At 33.5% G+C, this 21,364-nt stretch overlaps 3 protein-coding genes across 4 annotated transcripts; 1 reads left to right on the forward strand and 2 right to left on the reverse strand.

Moving 5' to 3' along the window:
• Positions 1-436: 436 nt before the first annotated feature.
• Positions 437-5,061, reverse strand: LOC122608158 (pentatricopeptide repeat-containing protein At1g62930, chloroplastic-like). 2 transcript variants are annotated; one of them, XM_043781249.1, is made up of 3 exons: positions 3,017-5,061; positions 2,470-2,559; positions 437-822 (listed from the first exon to the last, which is right to left on the reverse strand). In XM_043781249.1, the coding sequence occupies exon 1, from the start codon at positions 4,992-4,994 to the stop codon at positions 3,195-3,197; it is 1,800 nt and encodes a 599-aa protein (XP_043637184.1). In that variant the 5' UTR covers positions 4,995-5,061; the 3' UTR covers positions 437-822; positions 2,470-2,559; positions 3,017-3,194. The 2 variants fall into 2 exon arrangements, with proteins under 2 accessions (XP_043637184.1, XP_043637185.1); XM_043781250.1 differs by having other exon boundaries at positions 2,470-2,564.
• Positions 5,062-6,531: 1,470 nt separating this feature from the next.
• LOC122609386 (calmodulin calcium-dependent NAD kinase) lies at positions 6,532-11,154 on the forward strand. Its single transcript, XM_043782433.1, has 9 exons — positions 6,532-6,541; positions 7,069-7,254; positions 7,331-7,554; positions 7,891-7,958; positions 8,225-8,446; positions 9,151-9,277; positions 9,915-10,237; positions 10,604-10,748; positions 10,852-11,154. Exons 1-9 carry the CDS (start codon positions 6,532-6,534, stop codon positions 11,089-11,091), a joined length of 1,545 nt encoding a protein of 514 aa, XP_043638368.1. The 3' UTR covers positions 11,092-11,154.
• Positions 11,155-11,831: 677 nt separating this feature from the next.
• Positions 11,832-13,762, reverse strand: LOC122606963 (histone H1). The gene is made up of 2 exons (XM_043779868.1): positions 13,452-13,762; positions 11,832-12,715 (listed from the first exon to the last, which is right to left on the reverse strand). The coding sequence occupies exons 1-2, from the start codon at positions 13,665-13,667 to the stop codon at positions 12,044-12,046; spliced, it is 888 nt and encodes a 295-aa protein (XP_043635803.1). The 5' UTR covers positions 13,668-13,762; the 3' UTR covers positions 11,832-12,043.
• Positions 13,763-21,364: the final 7,602 nt, after the last annotated feature.

Consider the following 21,364-nt stretch of genomic DNA (forward strand, 5'->3'; position numbering starts at 1 on the left):
TCTAAATATATGTTTCAAGATAGGGTACAGAACAACTGCCGGAACATATACGCTATTTCCTAATTTGTATTAGCTGTAAAATTTCAATACAAACTTTCAAAAATGTAAGAATTTTAAATTAATTGTTGTGACAACTAGAAATCGACTGTCATACAAATCATGCTTATGGCACAACCTGGTGAATCGTTACAAAACCATCGCAAGTGGTAGTAAATGTCATTCGATATGTGATCACTTCAGCACACGTCCACAATTACCCTCATATAAGCCGTAACTACCGAAAACCATGTCACTTCACGTGTAACACTTTTGTGTACACATATGGACGACTTACAACTGCATTCCCAGAAAATATAACAATATGTACAACAAAAATGTCCTATAAATGATGTATGTTGGTATTGTCAATGATACCAATATGTATACAAGTATATTCTGCCGTTCAAAAAAATTATATATATACAAGTATATGAGATATACTTGGATGTGCAGCAGAAAATTTTACACATTAGATATTGTTTTCTACATCTTTAAAAGAATGATTAGTTAGCTGGAAAAAAAATTGATTACGTCAAAACTTTCATGTATGGCACCACCACCATTGTTGAAAACTTGGTTTAGAGCTTGTAACTTCAGTCAAATACGGATCAGTTTGACCTCATAAGCAAAACCATACTGCTTCCTTTGAAGCAAACTTGAGAACACTTTCATGTGTATCGATCATTATCTTGAAGATAATTAGAAATCTGACCCATATCATAGGGTTTAGAGCACAGATCCGAATTAAATCTTCATAACAGCATTAATAGCATCAGCACAGCACTGCAAGTATTAGCAAAAAATTAGGTGGCTGAAACAGACTTTTCCATTTTAAGATGAAGATTTAGACATAGAAGAAAGTGTACAGAAAAATGAAAGGTAAACCATCGTTTCAAGTTACAGTTTGACTTTACAAGTCAACAAGATTCTTTCTGTAAGATGTGTATTAAACTTCAATGTGATTATCAAATGCTTGAAACTTTTAATAAGCGACATGGGCTTTAAAGTTAACAAGTAACTATTTAACATCCAAATTCAATGTTTTCCATTCACATTATACGAGGGAAAGTACACGCGCATTGCGGCGGTGAGATGGTGGAGGTGATAGGTCATAGAGTGTGATAGATCATAGGAGGTGATAGCTATAGCCAAATGCCTAAGCCGTACGGGCTCCGCCATCAGATTTAAAAATTCGTCAAAAGTATATCGAATGACATCTCTAATGAAATAGCATAATATTTTAAGAACACCCATCTATATACAGTTTTTTAGATAAAAGATTTTGAATGAATTAGAAGGATAAAATGATTTATGAAGGATACAGAAAAAAATGATTGGTTGAGATTTGAGGAGAGAGAAAGGGCATTATAGTTAAGTTAAGTTGGGTTGACAATTTTTCATCCACTTATTTTAAAATTTATAAATAACTGATTTGCTAAATATGACTGAAAGACTAAAGTAGTTCATTATCAGAATGGTATAAGAGAAAGAGTCACTAGATAGTAATCAAGTTTCGTCACTGTTCCATTTAGGTCTCAAGTTTCCCCTGTTTCATTTTTGTAAAGATTTTCATATTTAGGAACTACTTTATTCAAAGCATTTACTGAGAACCAGCTAAAGATTAAACTTGCATGTTTGGCACACTTTAAGGGGTAAAAAAATCAATTAAAAATGACAATGTTTCATAATTGTTTCATTAGTGCACTCAGCTTTCCCATTATCAAATTTGCACAGCAATGGAACAAAATGAAACTCGAGTGACCTAAATGGAATAGTCATGAAACTTGTTTACTCGTACTATTTAGTGATTATGTCTAGCCTCAGAATAAAGTGATCTGGACAGTTTTATGCATCTGAATACATTTCGCATGACTTTAAACCCAATCTCTCTTTAGTTGATCTTTTATATTAACCCGTTAGACATAAAATAACACAACCAACCAACTTATAGCTAAATGGGTTCAAGTTGCCACCTCAATACAGGTATGAGTTACAGTAAATGGAGCCTCAATGTTCAAAAGTTACTGTGTCCTTCACAAGGACATTTTACGGGGATCTATTGCTTTTTGTGTCTAAAAACAGAACTGTTCGATTTAGAGCTTGATATGGATTATAAACCAGACTGCAACATCGACGTAAACTATACAATGACTGTAGTGAGACTAAGCATATGGTTGGATCCATCTAAATTGTCCTAGTCCATCCCCTGACCTTTTCTTTAAGGCAGTTCAAACCCTGGTTAGAAATCATGGATCTGCCACTGACGGCAAGTACAAAACTTTTATAGACTTAGTTAATACTTTTTCAAAAATTTCATTTCCTTCATGCCTCTCTAATACGAGTGCCTCTGTAGTTCATGCAAATGAAACATATCATAACGGTTAAAGGAACAAACAAGATGAAAGTCATCAGAAAATATGGATTTCTCACCTTCCAGCCACTTTGATATACCACATAGCCTGCTGCTGCTCCATTCCTGATTTCTCACCTTCATATACCCTGATGCCGCTGCTCCATTTCCTGGGCTCAAAACAGCAACAAAATTTCCACGGTAAGTTTTTTAGGAACAAATCCAATATAATCAACAGATGGCGAAATGGGTGGGTTGGATAAGAGGTCAAACGAAGAATTCTTTTAACGATAGAGTAGGGTCGGCCTGAAACATTCTTTTTTGACCAACATTTTAATATATTTATGAAAAATTCGATTAGAAAAAGAAAACTATATCATATTTTATTTAATACAATGATTTAGGAGGTTTTATGCATCGTAAATACACTTTAGGAAACTATGGACCCATTCACCAATTTCCACTTTATCCATGTGACCCTCAAGAGATAAAGCATGGGTTAGTACAAACCATAACTCGAAGCAGATCATTCATGAGTAAATGAATGAAAATGCCACATCCCCACATCTATAGTCATGTATTAGTGCAAAAACAAAGGTACACTAAGAGAGGGGTGGGGTCTAATACCTGCTCCATGTGCAGCCTGCATGAATAGAAAACCGGCTTTACATTTACTCAAATCAAACGTGTGAGAGTGACAGTTTTCAGTAATAACTTTATCTGTTTGCTTTTCTTCTTGAAAAGGTTTATCTTCTTACAATCCATTCATGAGTATATAATATGACAATTGACAATATTGTCGTGATTAGCCCAGCATATTTAGATAGTTTCTATATTTCTCGTCTGCTGATAGAAAATCGACCACCAACGAGACCGTGGATGCATCAGGGGTGACTTTATTTTCCACCATTTTCTTAAGTAGCTCAATCATTTTGGGTGCCATATCATGAGCCGAACTTTTTCGCACATATGCATTAAACGTTACTGCATTTGGAGCACAACCGTTCTCCATCATTTCATAAAACAAATCATCTGCCTGCTTAAACTGACCCTTTTTGCAAAAACCATGTATCATAATCGTGTAAGTTACCACAGTTGGTTTTAAGCCTTTAGAAGACAATTTCGAGTATACATCCCAGGCAGTCACCATTCTTCCTTCTTTACATAACCCATCAATAACTGAATTATAAGCTCTAATACCCAATTCAATCCTGTTGTTTTCTAAAGTTCTAAGTAAGTCTAGGGCCTGTAAAACACATTCATTTTTACAAAGCCCATTTAATAAAATGTTATACGTACAAACACTTGGAGTAAGATCATGAAGCGGCATATCATCAAATAACTTCTGCGCACTCACAACATCGCCTTTTTGAAGAACACCCGTTAATAAAGTGTTGTAGGTAACAATAGTAGGCTTAACATTTTCACGAATCATTTGCTTATATATCCATATAGCTTCTTCAGGTCTCCTAATTTTGACATACCCATTAATAAGCACATTGTGAGTTTCAACATCGGGTTCTATACCTTTATTCACCATTAGAATGCACAAATCTTTTGCCTCATCAATCCTTCCTTCCAAACAAAAACCATTCATTAACGTGTTATAACACAAACAATCAAGTTTTTCACCTCTTTGTACCATCAAATCAAACAACACACTTGCTTCATTTAACAGTCCTTTTTCACAAAGCACGCTTACTAAAAGATTAAACGTGCTCAAACTAGGACTAATCACGTCGTCAATCATCTCAACAAAAAGACGTGTAGCCTCACTTAAATCTAAAAAAACCAGACCACGAATCAAAGAAGTATATGCAACAACGTCCGGGGATATCCTCCTACTCCTCATCTCATTAAAAAGCTCTTTCGCTTTACTTACATATCCATCTTTACAAAGACTATCAATCAATATACTATAACAAACCGAATTCGGTTTACAAACAAATTCTAAACCAATCTCACCACTCATAACATCTTCATGAAACTTAACCGCGTTTTCGACATGACCAGCCTTACATAACTCACTAATCAAAGTCCCATAAGTCGTAACATTAGGCCTAACACCTAAAGCAATCATCTTTTTAAACAAATTAACACCTTCAAGAATCTTGTTTTTTGAAAACAACCCTTTAATTAAATAACTATAAGTAACAATACTAGGAACAAAACCCCTTTTCAAAATTAGTCCCAAAACCCCAAATGCAAAACCTAATTCTTTAACTTCACAATAACAATTAATAATAATATTGTAAGAAATTAAATTAGGGAAAATGGGAACATGGGTATTGCTTATTATCATCTTTTTATACAAAAAGATTGAAACTTTATGGTTTCTGGATTTAGATAAACAATTTAGTAAGTGATTAAATGAAGAAATTGGGGGAACTGGGTGTAAATTAATCATGTCATTAAAATAACTTAATGCATTCTCTTTTGAAAAAGATTGAATTTTTTGAATATTTGGGAGTTTATATGAATTGGGTATGCTTTGTTTTTGATTCTTATTAATGGATTGTTGAAGTAGAGATGAAAGATTGTTACCATTTTTAGAAGAAAATGATGATGAAGATGTGAAAGAATGTGGGGTTCTTCTGAAGCTCATGGAGGGGGGAGGGCCAGAAGGAAAAAAATAGGCCAAAGATCTGAAGAAAGGAGAGTGATGTGTATCAATTTTTTGTGTATGATTTTGTTTTTCATTTTTTTGGTCACAGATTCTATATCGTGTCGTCTGTTTTAGCCGATTGGCTTCATTTTAAACCTAGCTTTGGGTTTTTGGCATATAAGGTTAAGTTTCTGAACGAGTCTCAAATTAGTTTAAGCTCAAGTATGGCCCGTTTATTTTTAAAGTTCTAGTTTGAGTTTGGTTTTGTTTCGGGTATTACAAGTAAAACCCAAACTTCTTATATGAGTAACTAAATGTATATCTGCGTAAAACGCGAGTCTAATAATATTTTTTTAGCATATCCAATAAAATAATATAATTAAAATTTGATTAAAATGTATTTAACTTTTTAACCGGACATATTCTTTTCTATCTGGACCAACAATCACTTTACTTCGATGGTAAACTTCAAGATTTCGATACGTTTTTTTTGTGTGATTGTGTGGGTGGACAAATATATATACATTGGAGGATAGGAATATAAGGCTGTTAGGTATCTAACTTAGATGTGGAATACTCACATTTTTTTTTTATCCATAAAATTCACGGGGACCATGTGATTTATTTAAAATTTAACAAATATTAAAAAATTAGTATGTGAGTGGTTCTACACCTAAGCTTAGGTGCCGAAAAGCCTTATATTCATTTTTCCCATATACACTACATAATATATATGCACACAAATAATACTAACAAAAAAAAATAGTTAATGGATGATGATATCAGCATTATATAAGAAAAATATTGTTGGTTAGCCTAAATGACTGACAACTCAACGTCTCAGCCCATATATCCTTTAGTAGTATAAGGAAATAGGGAGATATGGAGATATATATACACACAAATAATATTAAAAAAAAAAAAGTTAATGTATGATGACATCAGCATGACATAAAATGACTATTACCTTTAAAATAACGTCGCTAACAAATTAAGCAAAGCAACAACTGATTGAGGTTATAAGTAATTAAATAGACAAACATCACATTACATCGAGTATAATAAAAATCTCTTACACAGATGTAATCGGATTGCGTATATCTTTATACCCACGTAACTCGCTGATTAGGTTTTCATCCCATATAACATCACATGAACATCGCTGATTGAGTAAATAGCTAGTATACTCTATGAAGCAAAGCATCACATATTCAGTTAACATTCATCACATACACATAAATCAACTCCATGACTACTGTATATGAAAACCTCTTACACAAATAATAATTCCAAGTCATTTAGTCAATCCACACATTGACGCACCTATCTTCTAAAAGGTGATAGTTCTAGTGTGCTTGAGATCGTGTTTTAAATTAATTATCTGATTATTGCATTTGTATATTGTAAATAATAAAGAAACATGGCAAAATAAAAAATAATAATTTGTGTTTTCATCCTTAGTGAAAATACAGACTAAAAGGTTGGGACATATTTTTTCAAAATGTAATTTTTAAACGCAAGTTTATCTTAGAAGCGAATGAGTGAAGGTAAAATTTTTAAAAAGTAATATTTTTAAAAGATGTTTTATATTTTGCAAATTGTAGATGGAAAAATTGAAATGATAGATAATCGATCTTTAAACGAAGGAAATATCAATATGTCTCAACTAGACTAACCCGACAAGATCCTTCAAATTTACACTTAAATACAATTACAGATAATAGGTTCAACTGTTTTTTTGCTTTGCCATCCCACATATACAAAATCATTACATTTCATACATATAAGCTCTTAAATTCCATGAAGAATTTACACTTAACACCCTTCTTTATCAGCTCAAACTCCTCTTCGCTCTCCATATTTCTCGGTCTACTTTTGATTAGTTCTCATTTCAGATCTCAACATTTGCATGATCACCTTCTTCTTCTTCTGCATTCATAGTATTCATATCTCATATCTTAAACTCGTAAAACTAATTAGTAGCCATGCCACAAGGTGACACCTTTTACAAATTTTCTGTCTTTTTGGAATCCCATATAAATTTCTTATTCAAATGCCATACATATGTTTGCAGATTCTCATGATGGCAGCAGCGAAAACTCGACATACAAACCAATCATTGTAGCATCTTCTATCGGTTTACTCATTGCTGCCTCGGTGCATTATGGCTTCAAAAGAAGAAGATACCAAATTGTCCCATGTATACGACTTTCAGACACTGGGCAACCGTTAAAACTTGAGAGATTTCCTCAGTATGTTGGTAAGATCAATAAAAAAAGTACATCACTAGCTATCTTTATATACGTTAAAGTACATATTTTTGTGTATTCATGCAGCTAGACAAATGGGGTTCTCTGATAGTAAAGAGTGTCCACATTTGTTTAAGTTCGCGACGGAATATATCATGAAAGCCGAGGGGTATGAGGAAGAGATGTATATGTTTTTTGCTGAAGAGCCGAACGCAGATTCGTTGTTCATAAAGCTTGTGGAGGAGTTTGAGAGATGCATTCTTAGTTACTTTGCATTTCATTGGAGCAATGCTCATTTCATGATTAGTCAGGTATTAAATTGTTTTTAGAATCTAAATATATTTGTTATGACTTATGAGCAGATCTGAAAACATGAAAGCCATCATTTGACCCATTTACTTAAGGACGGGTTAATATAGGTTGTGATAAAGAAAAACGGGTTTAAAGATTTATATTATTAATGTAAATGTATAACCCTGTTTAAACATAATTAATGCTTAACTATGTGCAACAAATAGTTAAGCGTCAACCCAACCTGACCCACAGAAAATGACCCGTTTCAATCCATACCAGTTTTGACCAATTACCCAACTTTTCCATCTTGCCACCTCTAAATAAAAAGCTAATTCCTTGTTCTATTCTTACAGGTATTGGCTGGCTCTGATCTTCAAGAGCCAAAAAAGAAGCTCAAGGACATAGTCATGCAAGCCACCAGGTCTGTTACGACTTACGAGCATTAAGACACATCTAAAGCATATAATATTATTTCAAGATTTGAGAAGAAAAACACCCAAACTGTCTTAATTTATGCAAATCCTGTGTTTAGTCAATCATGCAAGCTCAAGCACATTTTCATAAGGAATATATAAGGACATAATCACATAATGACCCATAACAATGAATTTGCTACTTTAATGATCTACAGACTTACTATACTTCAAGTATTGATAAAATTTCATTTTGAGTTTTCTGAGGAAATAGGGAGCAAAGATTCGAGAGGGTGACAAAGAATCTGAAAGTGGCACGAGTGTTTACAACGTTGGTGGAGGAAATGAAAGCCATAGGCCTTTCGACTGCTGATGACTCAGAGTGTACTGATGTTATGGTTCCAATGGCACACAAAGATAGAAGCCCAGTCCTCCTCTTCATGGGTGGTGGCATGGGAGCTGGAAAAAGCACAGCTCTTAAGGACATTCTTAAAGAGTAAGTCATAAATGCTTCATACAAAATTACAAATTACTAGCTCCATCCTTTTACTAGCTAGTGATAGAGTTGCGATTCTCTCTTACTTATAAATGAGTTGATTCAGGTTATGCTATATCTCTGACAGGCCAAACGTGAAAAAAATAATATAAAAATAGCTTAGATGAAAATTAGTTGAAAGTCTGCCTCGAGGTGTATATTATTGATGCATAAAACTGTCTAGATAATTTTGTTCAGTTTAAACTACATGAGTACATTCTAATACAATATAAGTTTAGTAATCATAAACGACAGAATAATTATCTATCTACTACCATTAAATTGGACAAAAACTGTTCGGGAGACTTTCAGGTCAATCAGATTATGCATACCTAAATCATACTTTTTGACCCTTTACCCAACTCGTCTAACACTCCCATTTTTCCACTCTAAATCAAACACCTGCATGAACAGTCCATTTTTGCAGTTATTCAAAGGGCAGTGTTGAATAAACCATTAAGCAAAATCTTGAATATGCTATCTAACTTGAACTGATTATCTCTAGGTGTCTTTTTCTAATGTGATTGTAGCATATGTACATATCATAAAACTTCGGACTTATAGTGTTTGATTATATACTACACATTTTAATTCTATGCTAGAACTCTAAAGCTATAAATTCAAGGGTTTTTAAGGTTTTTTAATGTTGCATTAAATGTACACAGACCATTTTGGGCGGGGGCATCAGCAAATGCAGTTGTCATAGAGGCAGATGCCTTCAAAGAGTCCGATGTTATTTATAGAGCTCTTAGCTCCAGAGGCCACCATGACATGCTTCAAACCGCTGAACTGGTATACTCTCTCTGTACTCACTTACACATATATACTATGTACTAACTTAAGTAATTTGAGGTATTGCTGTGGTGTTATGCAATATGCACAAATGAATTATTATTTGTTCCAACATGTGTGATCGGGTGTCACTATGGGGGATAAAGTACTTTTCTTGATTATTGGAAGAGTTGACATTGTTGACCCATGTGAATAAGGGCCAGTTTGGTTTATATTTAACTGACTCAGGTGAAACGTTTAACCGACAAAATTTAGCTAAACAGCCAGCTTTCACCCATCCTAACCATTTACCCCTTTGACCTGACCTGTTTCAAACGGGCAAAGTTTCTAATCTGGCTAAGTGGGAAACATGTCAAATAGGCTGGCCAGGTCGAACTGGTCAAAAGTCATTTTATGATAGAAACTACATTACTATGCTAGCACTGTGATACTTAATCTTATATAAAACCCTATACTATAAAGTGATGTTTTGACCTGTTACCCAAAATGCCTGACCCACCCAGTTTTCCACGTCGACTGGCAAACATTTGAAGTATAACTCAAATATATCTTTTATTGTGAAAAAGAGGATACCTAATATGCACCTACAAGTATAATAGGGAGATAAATATACCTAAAATGAACCATATGATCGCAGGTGCATCAATCGTCAACTGATGCAGCATCATCCCTTCTTGTGACAGCATTAAATGAAGGGAGAGATGTGATTATGGATGGAACACTCTCTTGGGTTCCCTTTGTTGTGCAGACAATAACAATGGCAAGAAATGTCCACCGTAAGCGTTATCGCATGGGACCTGGATATAAAGTGAATGACGATGGAAGTGTCACTGAGAACTACTGGGAACAGCTTGAAGAAGAAAGTGAACTATTAGATGGCCATACCCGAAGAAGACCATACAGGATAGAATTAGTTGGGGTTGTTTGTGATGCCTATTTAGCTGTTATTAGAGGCATAAGGTAACCAAATAGCAAGATAACCCTTTTATATAGTCCAAGTAAATTTTACAATGACATAAGCTAGAGGGGCAGCTCCGGCTAACGGTTCAAAACAAGTAGATTTTTTTTACTTTAAAAAAATGGTCATTTGACATGGAAAACTTTATGTCCAATCCAAAAAAGTTCATAAAATGACTTATGAAGTTTATACATTAAAGTACACTTTGGACGACTTTCAGACAATTTGAACCTAATCATTAAGCCTTTTGATTTGCCTGTTTGAACCGTTAAAGATCAGAGATAACCTGAACTAACCCATTTATAAGTAAACGGGTCAAAATTGTTAGCTCTACATTCAATTGATCAAGTTTGGTTACTTGTTAATAGGAGAGCAATCATGTGTAGAAGGGCGGTAAGGGTGAGGTCACAGTTAACGTCACACAAGAGATTCGCCAAGGCATTTATGACATATTGCCAACTAGTAGACAGTGCAAGGCTATACCTAACCAATGATCTGGATGGGCCACCAAAGGTATATCGAACGTAACATGCTTTCATATTTTACCTTATTAACACACTTCTACGCTATCATTTTGGTAAAACATGTGAATGAAACAAAAGAATTTTGTATAAAGATGATAGGATGGAAAGAGAAAGAAAGGACATTGTTGGTTGATCCAGATGAGATATCATGCTTAAAGATGGTTGAAAGATTGAATGAGAAAGCAGACTCCATATTTGAACTATATTGTAGTCCGAATCCTGCACATAAAAGAGGCTCAGTTTGGCACGACATTGTAATGTCACCTTCGAGATTGAAAATCCAGAAAGAGCTAAAGTATGCAATTCAGAAAATCGAAAGGAAGAGAGGATAATGCAATAGTGGACAGATGATGACATGATGTGATGCTACCAACTAAAGTTTTGTATTGCTACATATCCAGTCATAGAACATTATATGTCTTTTGTATGGAAGACTTTTTCTGATAAAAGCTTTTAAAAGTGTAAAACTAGGTTAGGTTCAGTGAATGCTGAATTCACATGTATTGATGTCACAAATGTCATTCGGTAGAGAATGACAAAGCAGTTTCATTTTTGATCAGCAGAGAGCTATCGTGATTCTAGATCTGTAAATCTATAAGGCAACGGATTTGTTATGTTAAAAACTAGTTTCGGCCATCAAAGAAGTGAGTTGCAGAGAAGAATATCACAAAAGAGAATATGCAAGTGGGTAAAAAAAAATGTTGTCAATTTCATTTAGGATATGCACTGATGAATCAAAGGCCAAGTATTTGAAATTTTGAATTGAAGGAATAGGATTCCTCAATGAATGGTTATTGGGTAGCTCCATTCATAAGTGCAACCAAATACTTTTTTATCCACTCTTTGGTAATATTTATATCATTTTATGTAGAATCAGTAAAAGCATCAATGAAGATAAAAAGTAGATAAAAGTTTTATATATGGTTGAGATTATTGGAACTACCTATGTATATATAGCTCAATGAAATATTTGATAAATGAATGAAGAGTATCGTGTACCAATCTGCAGTAATAATACAGTTATAAAAAGGAAAGAAAACTTTAAAATTAAGGAGATAATAATAATAAGAGATGGAAACTAAAACTACTGTGTAAGCTTAATTGATTGATGATTTCCATGGGCAGGCATATGAAAACAATCTAATCACACCTTCTTTCCTTCCTTCATACTTTACAAACTAAATTTCCCTAAATCAAACTCACTCTAAAGAACAAATTACATATCTTTGCTTTCCACATTTAACCAACCAACCCTAAGGAATAAAAAAAATAGAAAAACCAAATCTACTTCTTCCCTTTCCTTGTTGTCGCCCCTCCTCTCTTGGCTGCTGTAGTTGTTCCCTTCTTTGCCGGTGCTGCCGCTTTCTTAGCTGGTGCCTTCTTCACCGGAGCCGTCTTCTTTGCCGCCGCTTTAGGAGCCTCTGCCTTCTTCCCTGGTGTACTTCTAGTAGATGTTCTTGCAGCCTTAGCAGCCGGCTTAGCAGCTGGTGCCTTCACAGCCGTTTTCCCCTTGGCAGCTGGCTTAGCCTTCACAGCAGCTTTCCCCTTCGCCTTTGCAGCCGGCTTAGCTTTTTCAGCAGGTTTCTTTTTAGCAGCTGCAGCAGCTGGTTTTTTCTTTGCAGCCGGTTTCGCCTTAGCATCAGCCTTAGCCTTGGTCTTAGTAGCAGCAGCCGGTTTCGCCTTAGCTTTGGTCTTAGTAGCAGCAGCAGCAGGTTTTCTCTTAGCTGCAGCTGGCTTCTTCTTAGCAGGAGCGGCTTCAGCTTTAGCTGATGGAAGCTTGTAAGAGGCTTTGACCTTAACAAGCTTATCTCCAGCTACAAATTTCTTCAACTGAATGAGCAACATTTTCTTAAAATTGGCTGGCAGATTCTTTTCCTTCTCTTCAATAAACTTCCCAATTGCATACTGACTTGATCCATTTCTCTCCTTCAATGTCACTATTGCATCCTTTATCATCTACACATTCCATTCCAGATCCATTTCCACTTTGATTAATTACTCCCACAAAACACTTACAGATATGAATAGAAACACTCACTCCCAAAATATATGTATAACTATTTGTATTTCTACACAAATCTATATATATTCTGTATATCTATATGCACATAAATCACATACATACAGATTTGTATATACAAACAGATATACATATACATTTACTCATACATACAGATGCACATACAGATTTGTATATAATATGTAGATATACAGATGTATACACACATTTAGATATAGAAACAGACATACAAATTATTTTAACTTTCTATTGAACAAATAACATACATATAGATGTAGATGTAGATGTAGATATAGATACAAAATTGAGAGAGACATATACATTTATAGATACAGATGCACATACAGATTTGTATATAATATATATAGATACAGATGTATAATGTTATTAGATACATACATATGTAGATATAGAAACAGACAGAAAAATTATTCTAACATTTTATTGAACAAATAACATACATATAGACGTAGATATAGATACAAAATTGAGAGAAATATATACATTTATAGATACAGATGTATAGTTTTATTAGATACATAAAATGTAGATATAAGATATATATACACACATTTAGATATAGAAACAGATATACAAATTATTTTAACATTTTATTGAACATATAGATATAGATATATAGATACAAAATTGAGAGAAATGTGAAATAACTACCTCAAAATAAGGAGGATGCTCAGCAGCTTTTCTAGGTTTTCTCGGAGCAGGAGCTTTCTTCTGCTTCTTACCTTTGATTTCCTTCTTCTCGGCTTTCTCAGCTTCAACCGGAGAATTTTCCGGCGCTTCACCGGCATCAGCAGCTTCACCGGCGCCGGTCTCAACTTCTTCCGCCGCAGTTGGCTCGGTAACAACAGTCGCCTCTTCAGTAGCCATTAATTGAAAGTGTACGAAAATTAGGGTTTTTTTGTTATTGAATTTTGAAATGAAGAATTTCACAATTGTGTTTGTTTGTATTTGTGAATTTGATGAGTAAATTTGGGGAGATTTAAATAGTAGTGTGTGTTAAACGAGAGCATATCCAAATACTGAAATCTGATTGGTTGATGTACCTACCACACGGATTCCCATTAGTTTTGAATATTCATCGTTGGATTAAAATAAATCAACGGTTGTAAATGCAGCATAAGTTGAGCAATAGATGGAACTTGTAATGAAGGGATTTTCTTTTTCTTACAAATGTTTACCATGGTTGTGTTTCTATGCTTGATTCATTTCACCATAACTTGATCTGTAGTTGATGAATTTTTATGATAGTTTTTTCATTTTGTAGAGAATTTAGTTAGCTATACGACGTATATTCAATTTATCGTTAACGATTAGCGGATTAAGAGATATACATTTTTAAAGCTATGATGGTCAAAATGTTTGTTTTCTTGTAGTAAATGAGAGTTTCAAGCATTTTTAGGAAGCTAAAAAAAGGTAATATTGTAATTTTTTTACCTTCTATGATGCTATATTGATTATGTAACAAATAGATTCAAGATTTGGTGAAAATGAACAAAAAATGAATATGAAAAAGTAGTCCACAATACCATCAAGGATGAACACTTTTAACAAATTCACTAAATGTAAATCTCAACTTAGTTTCACTATTTTGTTTCATGTATACTTATATGTATCATTATAATTTCATTATAGGAAATACAACTTAATGTAAGGAGAATCGTTAAAAAACATAGGTTATTAAAACTATTGTAATTATAGTACAAAATTTTTCTATCTATGATAACTATCATAGATGGGTAGGTGTTGTGATCATATCGATATGCAAAAACTTTTCATTTATGAAAACTTTAACTATGTAAATCTGTAAGAGGTAATGTGTCGATTTTATGAAGAACATAGATACTAATCCTTTTGAAATTAAATGCAACGATTTCGCAAAAAATGTGATAATGAATGTGATGGTAAAGGCGAAGATAACACATACTGACATACATAATCAAAAATTATGTTACAAATCCACAAATGATCAATTCACGTGAATTCAATCTTAGTTCTCATAAACCAAACCAAAGAGACGTCTCTTGAGCGTTACCAGGAGGCTAAATGCAAGTCGCGTTTTAGATCCATGAGATCAGCATTGCATCATCTCGTGTAATGCTCATCTTGTGGCAAGGCAATCAAAAACAGGATATGAAGGTTGTTCAAGTATCGAATATAAGATACTTGTTTACGGTTTTAACATGTAAATATGTTGATATATATTAGCTATATGCTTAGCAATAAAAATACTTAATTAGGAATTAATGTACCCAACTATGTACGAAATTATCAGACCCCTTATTGATGAGGCTATCGAAGATGTGTGTCACAACACTAAGGAGGACAATCTCGATACCTTCACGTGTTTAGCACGACAGACAGGCGATGACCAAATCGTGATTATCGAGAGTCGTTCAATGAGGATCTTTAATGTTTTTATCTTTCGTTTTCTTACGTATACACGCATAGTTCGCATAACATGAGGCAAGAATATTTGACACATTCTCAAACGTTAATATTTATAGTAAAGTAGTAAATTGGCTGGAATAGTTTATAAAATGACCACCAAGCATTTTAGTTAGACTAGATTATTAAGGCCCACTTTTGGACGATGAGTCGATGATACATAAATTACTTAAAACTTGTATAGTTGTATTCCATTTGATCCTCTCCATAAAACGCAAAGATATTACTGCCAAGAATTTCAAACATAAATCCACACTCTAGCAAAGATACACAAATTACATGCTTTACAGATAATAATACTCTGAAGTTGAATACATACAGAATAATTTCGTTGAAAGTCTTAATAATACTAGTAATGATTATGTGATGTAAAAAAAGATAAGATAATCTTCAAATCGTATACAAAAACTACCAACCGTTTAATATGTTATTAGAGCATATAAAATTAATTATTGTTAAAAACTTTTTAGAAAAAGATTTTGATTAAGTCTTTACTCCAATGAAAAAATTTATAAAAAAGTCTTTTAAATGAAGATAGAGAGTATTAAATTCTTCTAATAACTTGAAAAAATTCAACCTACTCATATAAGTTATTCGCTCCAATGAAATCAAGCTTGTGTAAAAGTTTTTTTGAAGACTAAAAAGCTTTATAAAAAGCTTTGTAAAAAACTCCAGAGATATCCTTAAGCATCTCCAATGGTCTATTACTCAAGTTACAATCTAAAAAAACTATTGATAAAGTCATTGCTCTAATAGTAGAAGCTTAAACAAATTTTTCTGATCAACTAAAACAAAAAAGAGTAGAGAGGGAGCTAGTTAATTTTATCAAAGACTTGAGAAAACCTCTTTTTACTCCAATAAGAAAAAAACATATAAAAAACTTTTTAAAATAGTAATAAGCTCTTTAAAATGCTTTATAAAAGACACAATGATCGGTTAGACTCATTTCATATCCGTGTTATATAATTCCATTTTATAGCAAAGAACGTTACCGAATATCAAAAACACCCGATTATAGTCTCCTTCACATAGAGCATTTATGGAGCTTAACAAAGGTACTTTTTTTCCATTTACAAATAGGAAGATACATCTAGAATCATCACAGTAGATTGGTGGATGTTCGTAATCATATCTTTCTGATGCTTTGAAAGTGTGCTAATAGTTGTCTTAGTTTGGGTAATGTTTCTCAAGTGATAGAGGGAACATCTTATTATATATACTTACACTTAATATTAGAATTCCTGGTGGAAAGTAACTCGCCGTGACGTGGTGAGTAACGGTTGGTCCATATGACATGTTATACAACCATTAGAATTTTGTTATATCGGATAGGGAATATAAGATTGTCAAGTATTTAAGCTTAGATGTGAAATGCTCACATATTGTTTTCCCTTTTCCTTTGTTATATTGTATGCTGATATTATTTACTAAAAAAAAAATTATTTAATAATTATCTAGTTTTGACTTGTTTAAGCTACACATATATTTTTTTTTATGAGATATGATAAAGAGGCCTAAAATAAGGCCTAACCATATAATGATGACAGTTGTCCCTTTTTAATTACCAAAAGATTTTTTTTTATGAGCTTCCTATTATACCCTTTGAAACACATTAAATATTTGTTGCTTTTTATCACGTAAAAAATTATCATCATGGGTTGATCAATTTGCTGCCGGCGGACCTTCTCACCACCTAGCTTGCAACAATGCAACACCATCGAATCATTTTTTTCCCCCAACATGAACCTAGATAGGTATATATTTTAGGTTTGGGGTTATGTTGTTACAGACTTACAGTGCCTCCTCTGTGATTCTTTTCGCTCATGGCACAATTAATTGTTTTGTATATATTTTTGGTTTGGAAATGATATAGATATATACTGATAGTGATGATATTTAGCCAACCCATGATGAATTGATGATGATTTTTAAGTATTTAGCCAACCTACAATGTTTATGTATCATTACATCATGTTCATGCCGGAGAAAAAAAGATATGATTCAATGGTGTTGCAAGATAGGTGGTGAGAGTGTGAGACGGTTCAACGGCGGCAAAGATAAAAGCAGGTGGATTTACGAAATGAAGAAGGCAATAAATCTTTAATGGCTTAACCTTCTACAAGGGTATAATTGGTAGCCCAATAAAAAAATCTGTTAGATGTTATAAAAAAAAAGGTGTCACCGTAATACGGTTAGGCCTTATTTTAGGTCTATTTGTTTAGGCCTCTTAATCATTTCTTTTTTTTATTTAACCCGTTCATCCGAATTAAGATTAAACACAACCGAAATTTAATATATCATTGATCCTTTTACAGATCGAAACTTTCCTTAAAGCCAATAATGAGATTGTGGTCTGCTAACCCATTTTCTGTCATAACCATGTCTTGTAATTACACTAAATAAATAACATTAGTCATTCCAAAAAAAAATGTTGTTTCAAATTTATTAATAACATCCTTATTTGTTAGGAAATAATTAATCCTCTTAAAAATTTTAAATTATGACAAGTGTAATCTACTTATTTTTTGTTCTTAATTTCTTCCTTTGATTTTTTTCATGTAACATGATCTTGTGATTCGAAGAATTTTTAGATCATCTTATTAGAAAATTTAATCAATTTCTTTATTTGTTTTGAATCGACCAGTCTTAAAATTGAAGAGAGAAGATTAATTCCCCGTATTTTGACAAATTGCACTTAACTTTTATATGAGCAAAGAAAGCTCATGTTAATTTATTAATATGTTATGACAAATTGTCTAAACATAAGTGCTTCTAAGGCGTTAATTCAAAAACCGTCTTTTTTTTTTATTATTATTAATTTAGTGTAATTGAGGGATATGCATTAATTGCACTTAATTATATAAATGCTTGTGTATGAACTAATTTAGACGTATGGTTCGTTTACACTATTGATTGTAAACTAGCTGCATACAGAGTAAGTGTATGAGTTATCCGTAGTCTCTAATAATGTCTATGCATGAATAATGTAGTAATCTTAAGAAAAGGTAATCGGTAGATTTATCAAAAAGAGTTCAAAGATCTATTAACGAGTAAAATGTATACGCATCAAGTTATGTCGCTTTGCGCGTGGGAAACCAACGACCTGTCACCGGTGTCTTGATGTAAGGCATAAACTCTAACCATTAGTTGAGTTATGTCGCTCTGCGAGTGGGAAACCACTGACCTATCACCGTTGTCTCAACTATTAAAGATGATAATAGCATACTAGCATTTTACCCGCGCAATGTATCGGTGGTGGACCGGTGGTAACAGTGGTGGTGTTGGCGGTGTGGTTATTATTATAAAAATAATTAATGTAAAAGAGGTAGTGTAGTTATTTTAAGAGTTGTTGGGTCTATGCTGTAAACTATTTCATTAAGGGTATTATATGTATTTTAAGTAGAGGTGTTTAAGTTAATGAATAAAAAAGAGAAAATTAATTAATTTATCAAGGGTAGAATGATCATTTTGCATGGGATATTTTTATGAGAGAGTGTTAAAAAGTGTTAGGAGAGAGAGAGTGATAATTTTTGTAAAGTAGTATAGATAACTGCTTTAGTGTTTAGCTAGCGAGCATGACTTTAGTGTGAGAGTATGTCTAAGTAGTGACTCACAAGTACACAAATGATAAAATATAAATATCTTGCTGGTAGCTAGTAGATCTGATTGCTATGCAAACTTTAATTAAGTGCTTAACTAGTTAGCAGAAGGAAGTAAGATTGAGTTGTAGGACACGTGGAATTATATAACAGTTTTAGAGGTATTAACACGAATATAAGGTTAACTTTTAGTTTTGATTGATTGATTATCTTTACCTCTAGCTATAGCTTACTGATTTTGTCTTGAAGCTTTCTCAAATCATTTGCATGACTAATCTTTCAAATGTTTTATAAAGTATAATAACTTGTACGGTTGTCCGCTCATCATTGATTTATTTTCTTGGACTATTTGTTTGAAGACAAGCAAAGACTTAAGTATGGGGGTATATGATGAGTGTTCATTTTGTGATAAAAAAAACCCATATCGAAAGTTCTAATTTTAATGCCTAAAATGAGTTAATATTCCGAAACTATTGGTAGTTAATGGATTCGATATATATATGCAGGTTCACGGAAGATGCGAATGAGGGTAAATGGCATCAAGTGACTCAATATGAAGGCCTATGAAGTTACAAGACATAAGAAGGTAATTCATAAGTCAAACGAAACAAATCGAGAAGCAACAGAAGCTGCCAGCGCCGCTGGCCCATCATCAGCAAGCCCAGCGCCGCTGGGCCCACTCCCAACGCCGTTGGGTGACCCAGTTCAGCAACCAACTTATCACCCTATTTAAGCTGAAACATCCCTCAAAACCATAGGAGAGAGCCGATTCAGCAGCCCTAACCGCCCACAACAAACCCTAGGTTGACTTTGCAAATTCCAAGGAAGTTTTGGAGCTTCAAACACCTTCCGGTCATCATCTTCTACCTAGATCTACTCTTTTATTTTACTTTCAGTTAGTAAACAATGTCTTTCATCTTTTCAGAATTTGTTATTCCTTTAATAATGGTAGGCTAATAAGTTGAATACTTGTTTGGATCGATGTGATCATATAGACGTTTATTTATTTTACTTTATTTTGTAGATATGTGGGAGTGTGTTTTACTGTTTATCGTAGATCCATATTTTACTAATTCTTCATATTATATCGGTTCTATATCTGCATGTTTGATTTAATTCTGATAATCGGTCCATAATCATACACTATGATTAATACATAAGGATGGAAAACACTAGTCAAGCTATAACTAGATGTAAAAAGTGATTCACTTAAAACTGAGGGATCTAAAACCATAGTAATTAGGATGAATGGAACATGATACTTAACAATGTTAGACGCGATCCAGTGACATGGAAACGTGCACTATGGTCACCGGAGAGAATTATTATCGGGTAATGGCTTAAGAGCCGGGTAACTAAAAGATAAATTAGTAACACAAACTGCTAAACAATGAATCTAACAAGAATTTGTTTAAAGAAGTAGTGTGAGTCTAAGGACAACACTAGTTACTTAGGTAAAGTGAATCTAATAAGAATCTGAGTCGTGATTAAGTTTTCAACAGTATAGCAAATAGGTAGAATGATATTTGGTCGTGTCATGAGATCTGAGATGCCAAACAAGTATTTTAATTTAATTACTGTTATTTTCTTATTCAAATCTTTTTCAGACTAAATCTCTCGCTGAATAAGCGGTTGCGGCTTCTATTTACTTTCAGTTTTTAATTACTTTAATAGGAAATCGTGACAACCCCCGACTGCTAAAATTACACATATTACTAGATTAGGTAGTGCAAGCGTCCCAGTAAACAATCTCTTACTTATCACTTACTATATTACACTTGGCCGGGTTCTCCGTCTGTTATTGTGTGTTTAGCACCTGTGAAACCAAATTATCGATTCACATCTTACATAGAATATAAACACTATGGAAACTTTGGGATGTATGATGCTAGTTTCGCATGAGGATACCTGCTACCTTCTCTGTCATGATATGACAACTAATTGTGAGAGGCATCAATGGCAACCCCAATTCAACTATAACACACACCATGATCATGACGTTACGGGTTATATACGTTCCTATGTGAATGAAGGGGATTTTTTCAATTTAGTTTATCGTATGCATATATTCAAACCAGTCCCTTTACTTTTACCTCATTAAATCATGCATACAAATCAACTCACTTTCACTTGTTCAGCAACTTCATTCGTTAACAATCACATCTGGGTGTTCTTTCATTAGGTTTGTTACGAATCATCTTCTCAATGCGTACGTAAAATTTGGTCAGTTAGAGATTGCAGGCAAGGTGTATGATGAAATGCCTAAGAGAAATATAATGTCATGTAACATATTGATTAGTGAGTTTGTGCAAAGTGGGGATTTGGGTAAAGCAGTTAAAGTGTTTGATGAAATGCCTGAGAGAAATATTGCAACGTGGAATGCCATGACTGCGGGTTTTACTCAGTTTGAACATAATGAGGCGGCTTTGAGGCTTTTTTCGCAAATGCATGGGTTGGGGTTTTGTCCTGATGAATTTACTCTTGACAGGTGAGATACATTTTTTGAGGTGGAGTTTTGAC

The sequence above is a fragment of the Erigeron canadensis genome, chromosome 7, assembly GCF_010389155.1.
Source record: "Erigeron canadensis isolate Cc75 chromosome 7, C_canadensis_v1, whole genome shotgun sequence".
Lineage (NCBI taxonomy): Eukaryota > Viridiplantae > Streptophyta > Magnoliopsida > Asterales > Asteraceae > Erigeron > Erigeron canadensis.

Excerpts from the sequence above, each read along its gene's own strand:
- LOC122609386 (XM_043782433.1), top strand. Across the intron at positions 8,447-9,150 it reads CTTAAGGACATTCTTAAAGA|ACCATTTTGGGCGGGGGCAT; the intron begins GTAAGTCATAAA and ends AAATGTACACAG. Across the intron at positions 9,278-9,914 it reads TGCTTCAAACCGCTGAACTG|GTGCATCAATCGTCAACTGA; the intron begins GTATACTCTCTC and ends ATATGATCGCAG.
- LOC122608158 (XM_043781249.1), bottom strand. The coding sequence starts at position 4,994 with ATGAGCTTCAGAAGAACCCCACATTCTTTCACATCTTCATCATCATTT.
- LOC122606963 (XM_043779868.1), bottom strand. The coding sequence starts at position 13,667 with ATGGCTACTGAAGAGGCGACTGTTGTTACCGAGCCAACTGCGGCGGAA. Across the intron at positions 12,716-13,451 it reads AGCATCCTCCTTATTTTGAG|ATGATAAAGGATGCAATAGT; the intron begins GTAGTTATTTCA and ends TGGAATGTGTAG.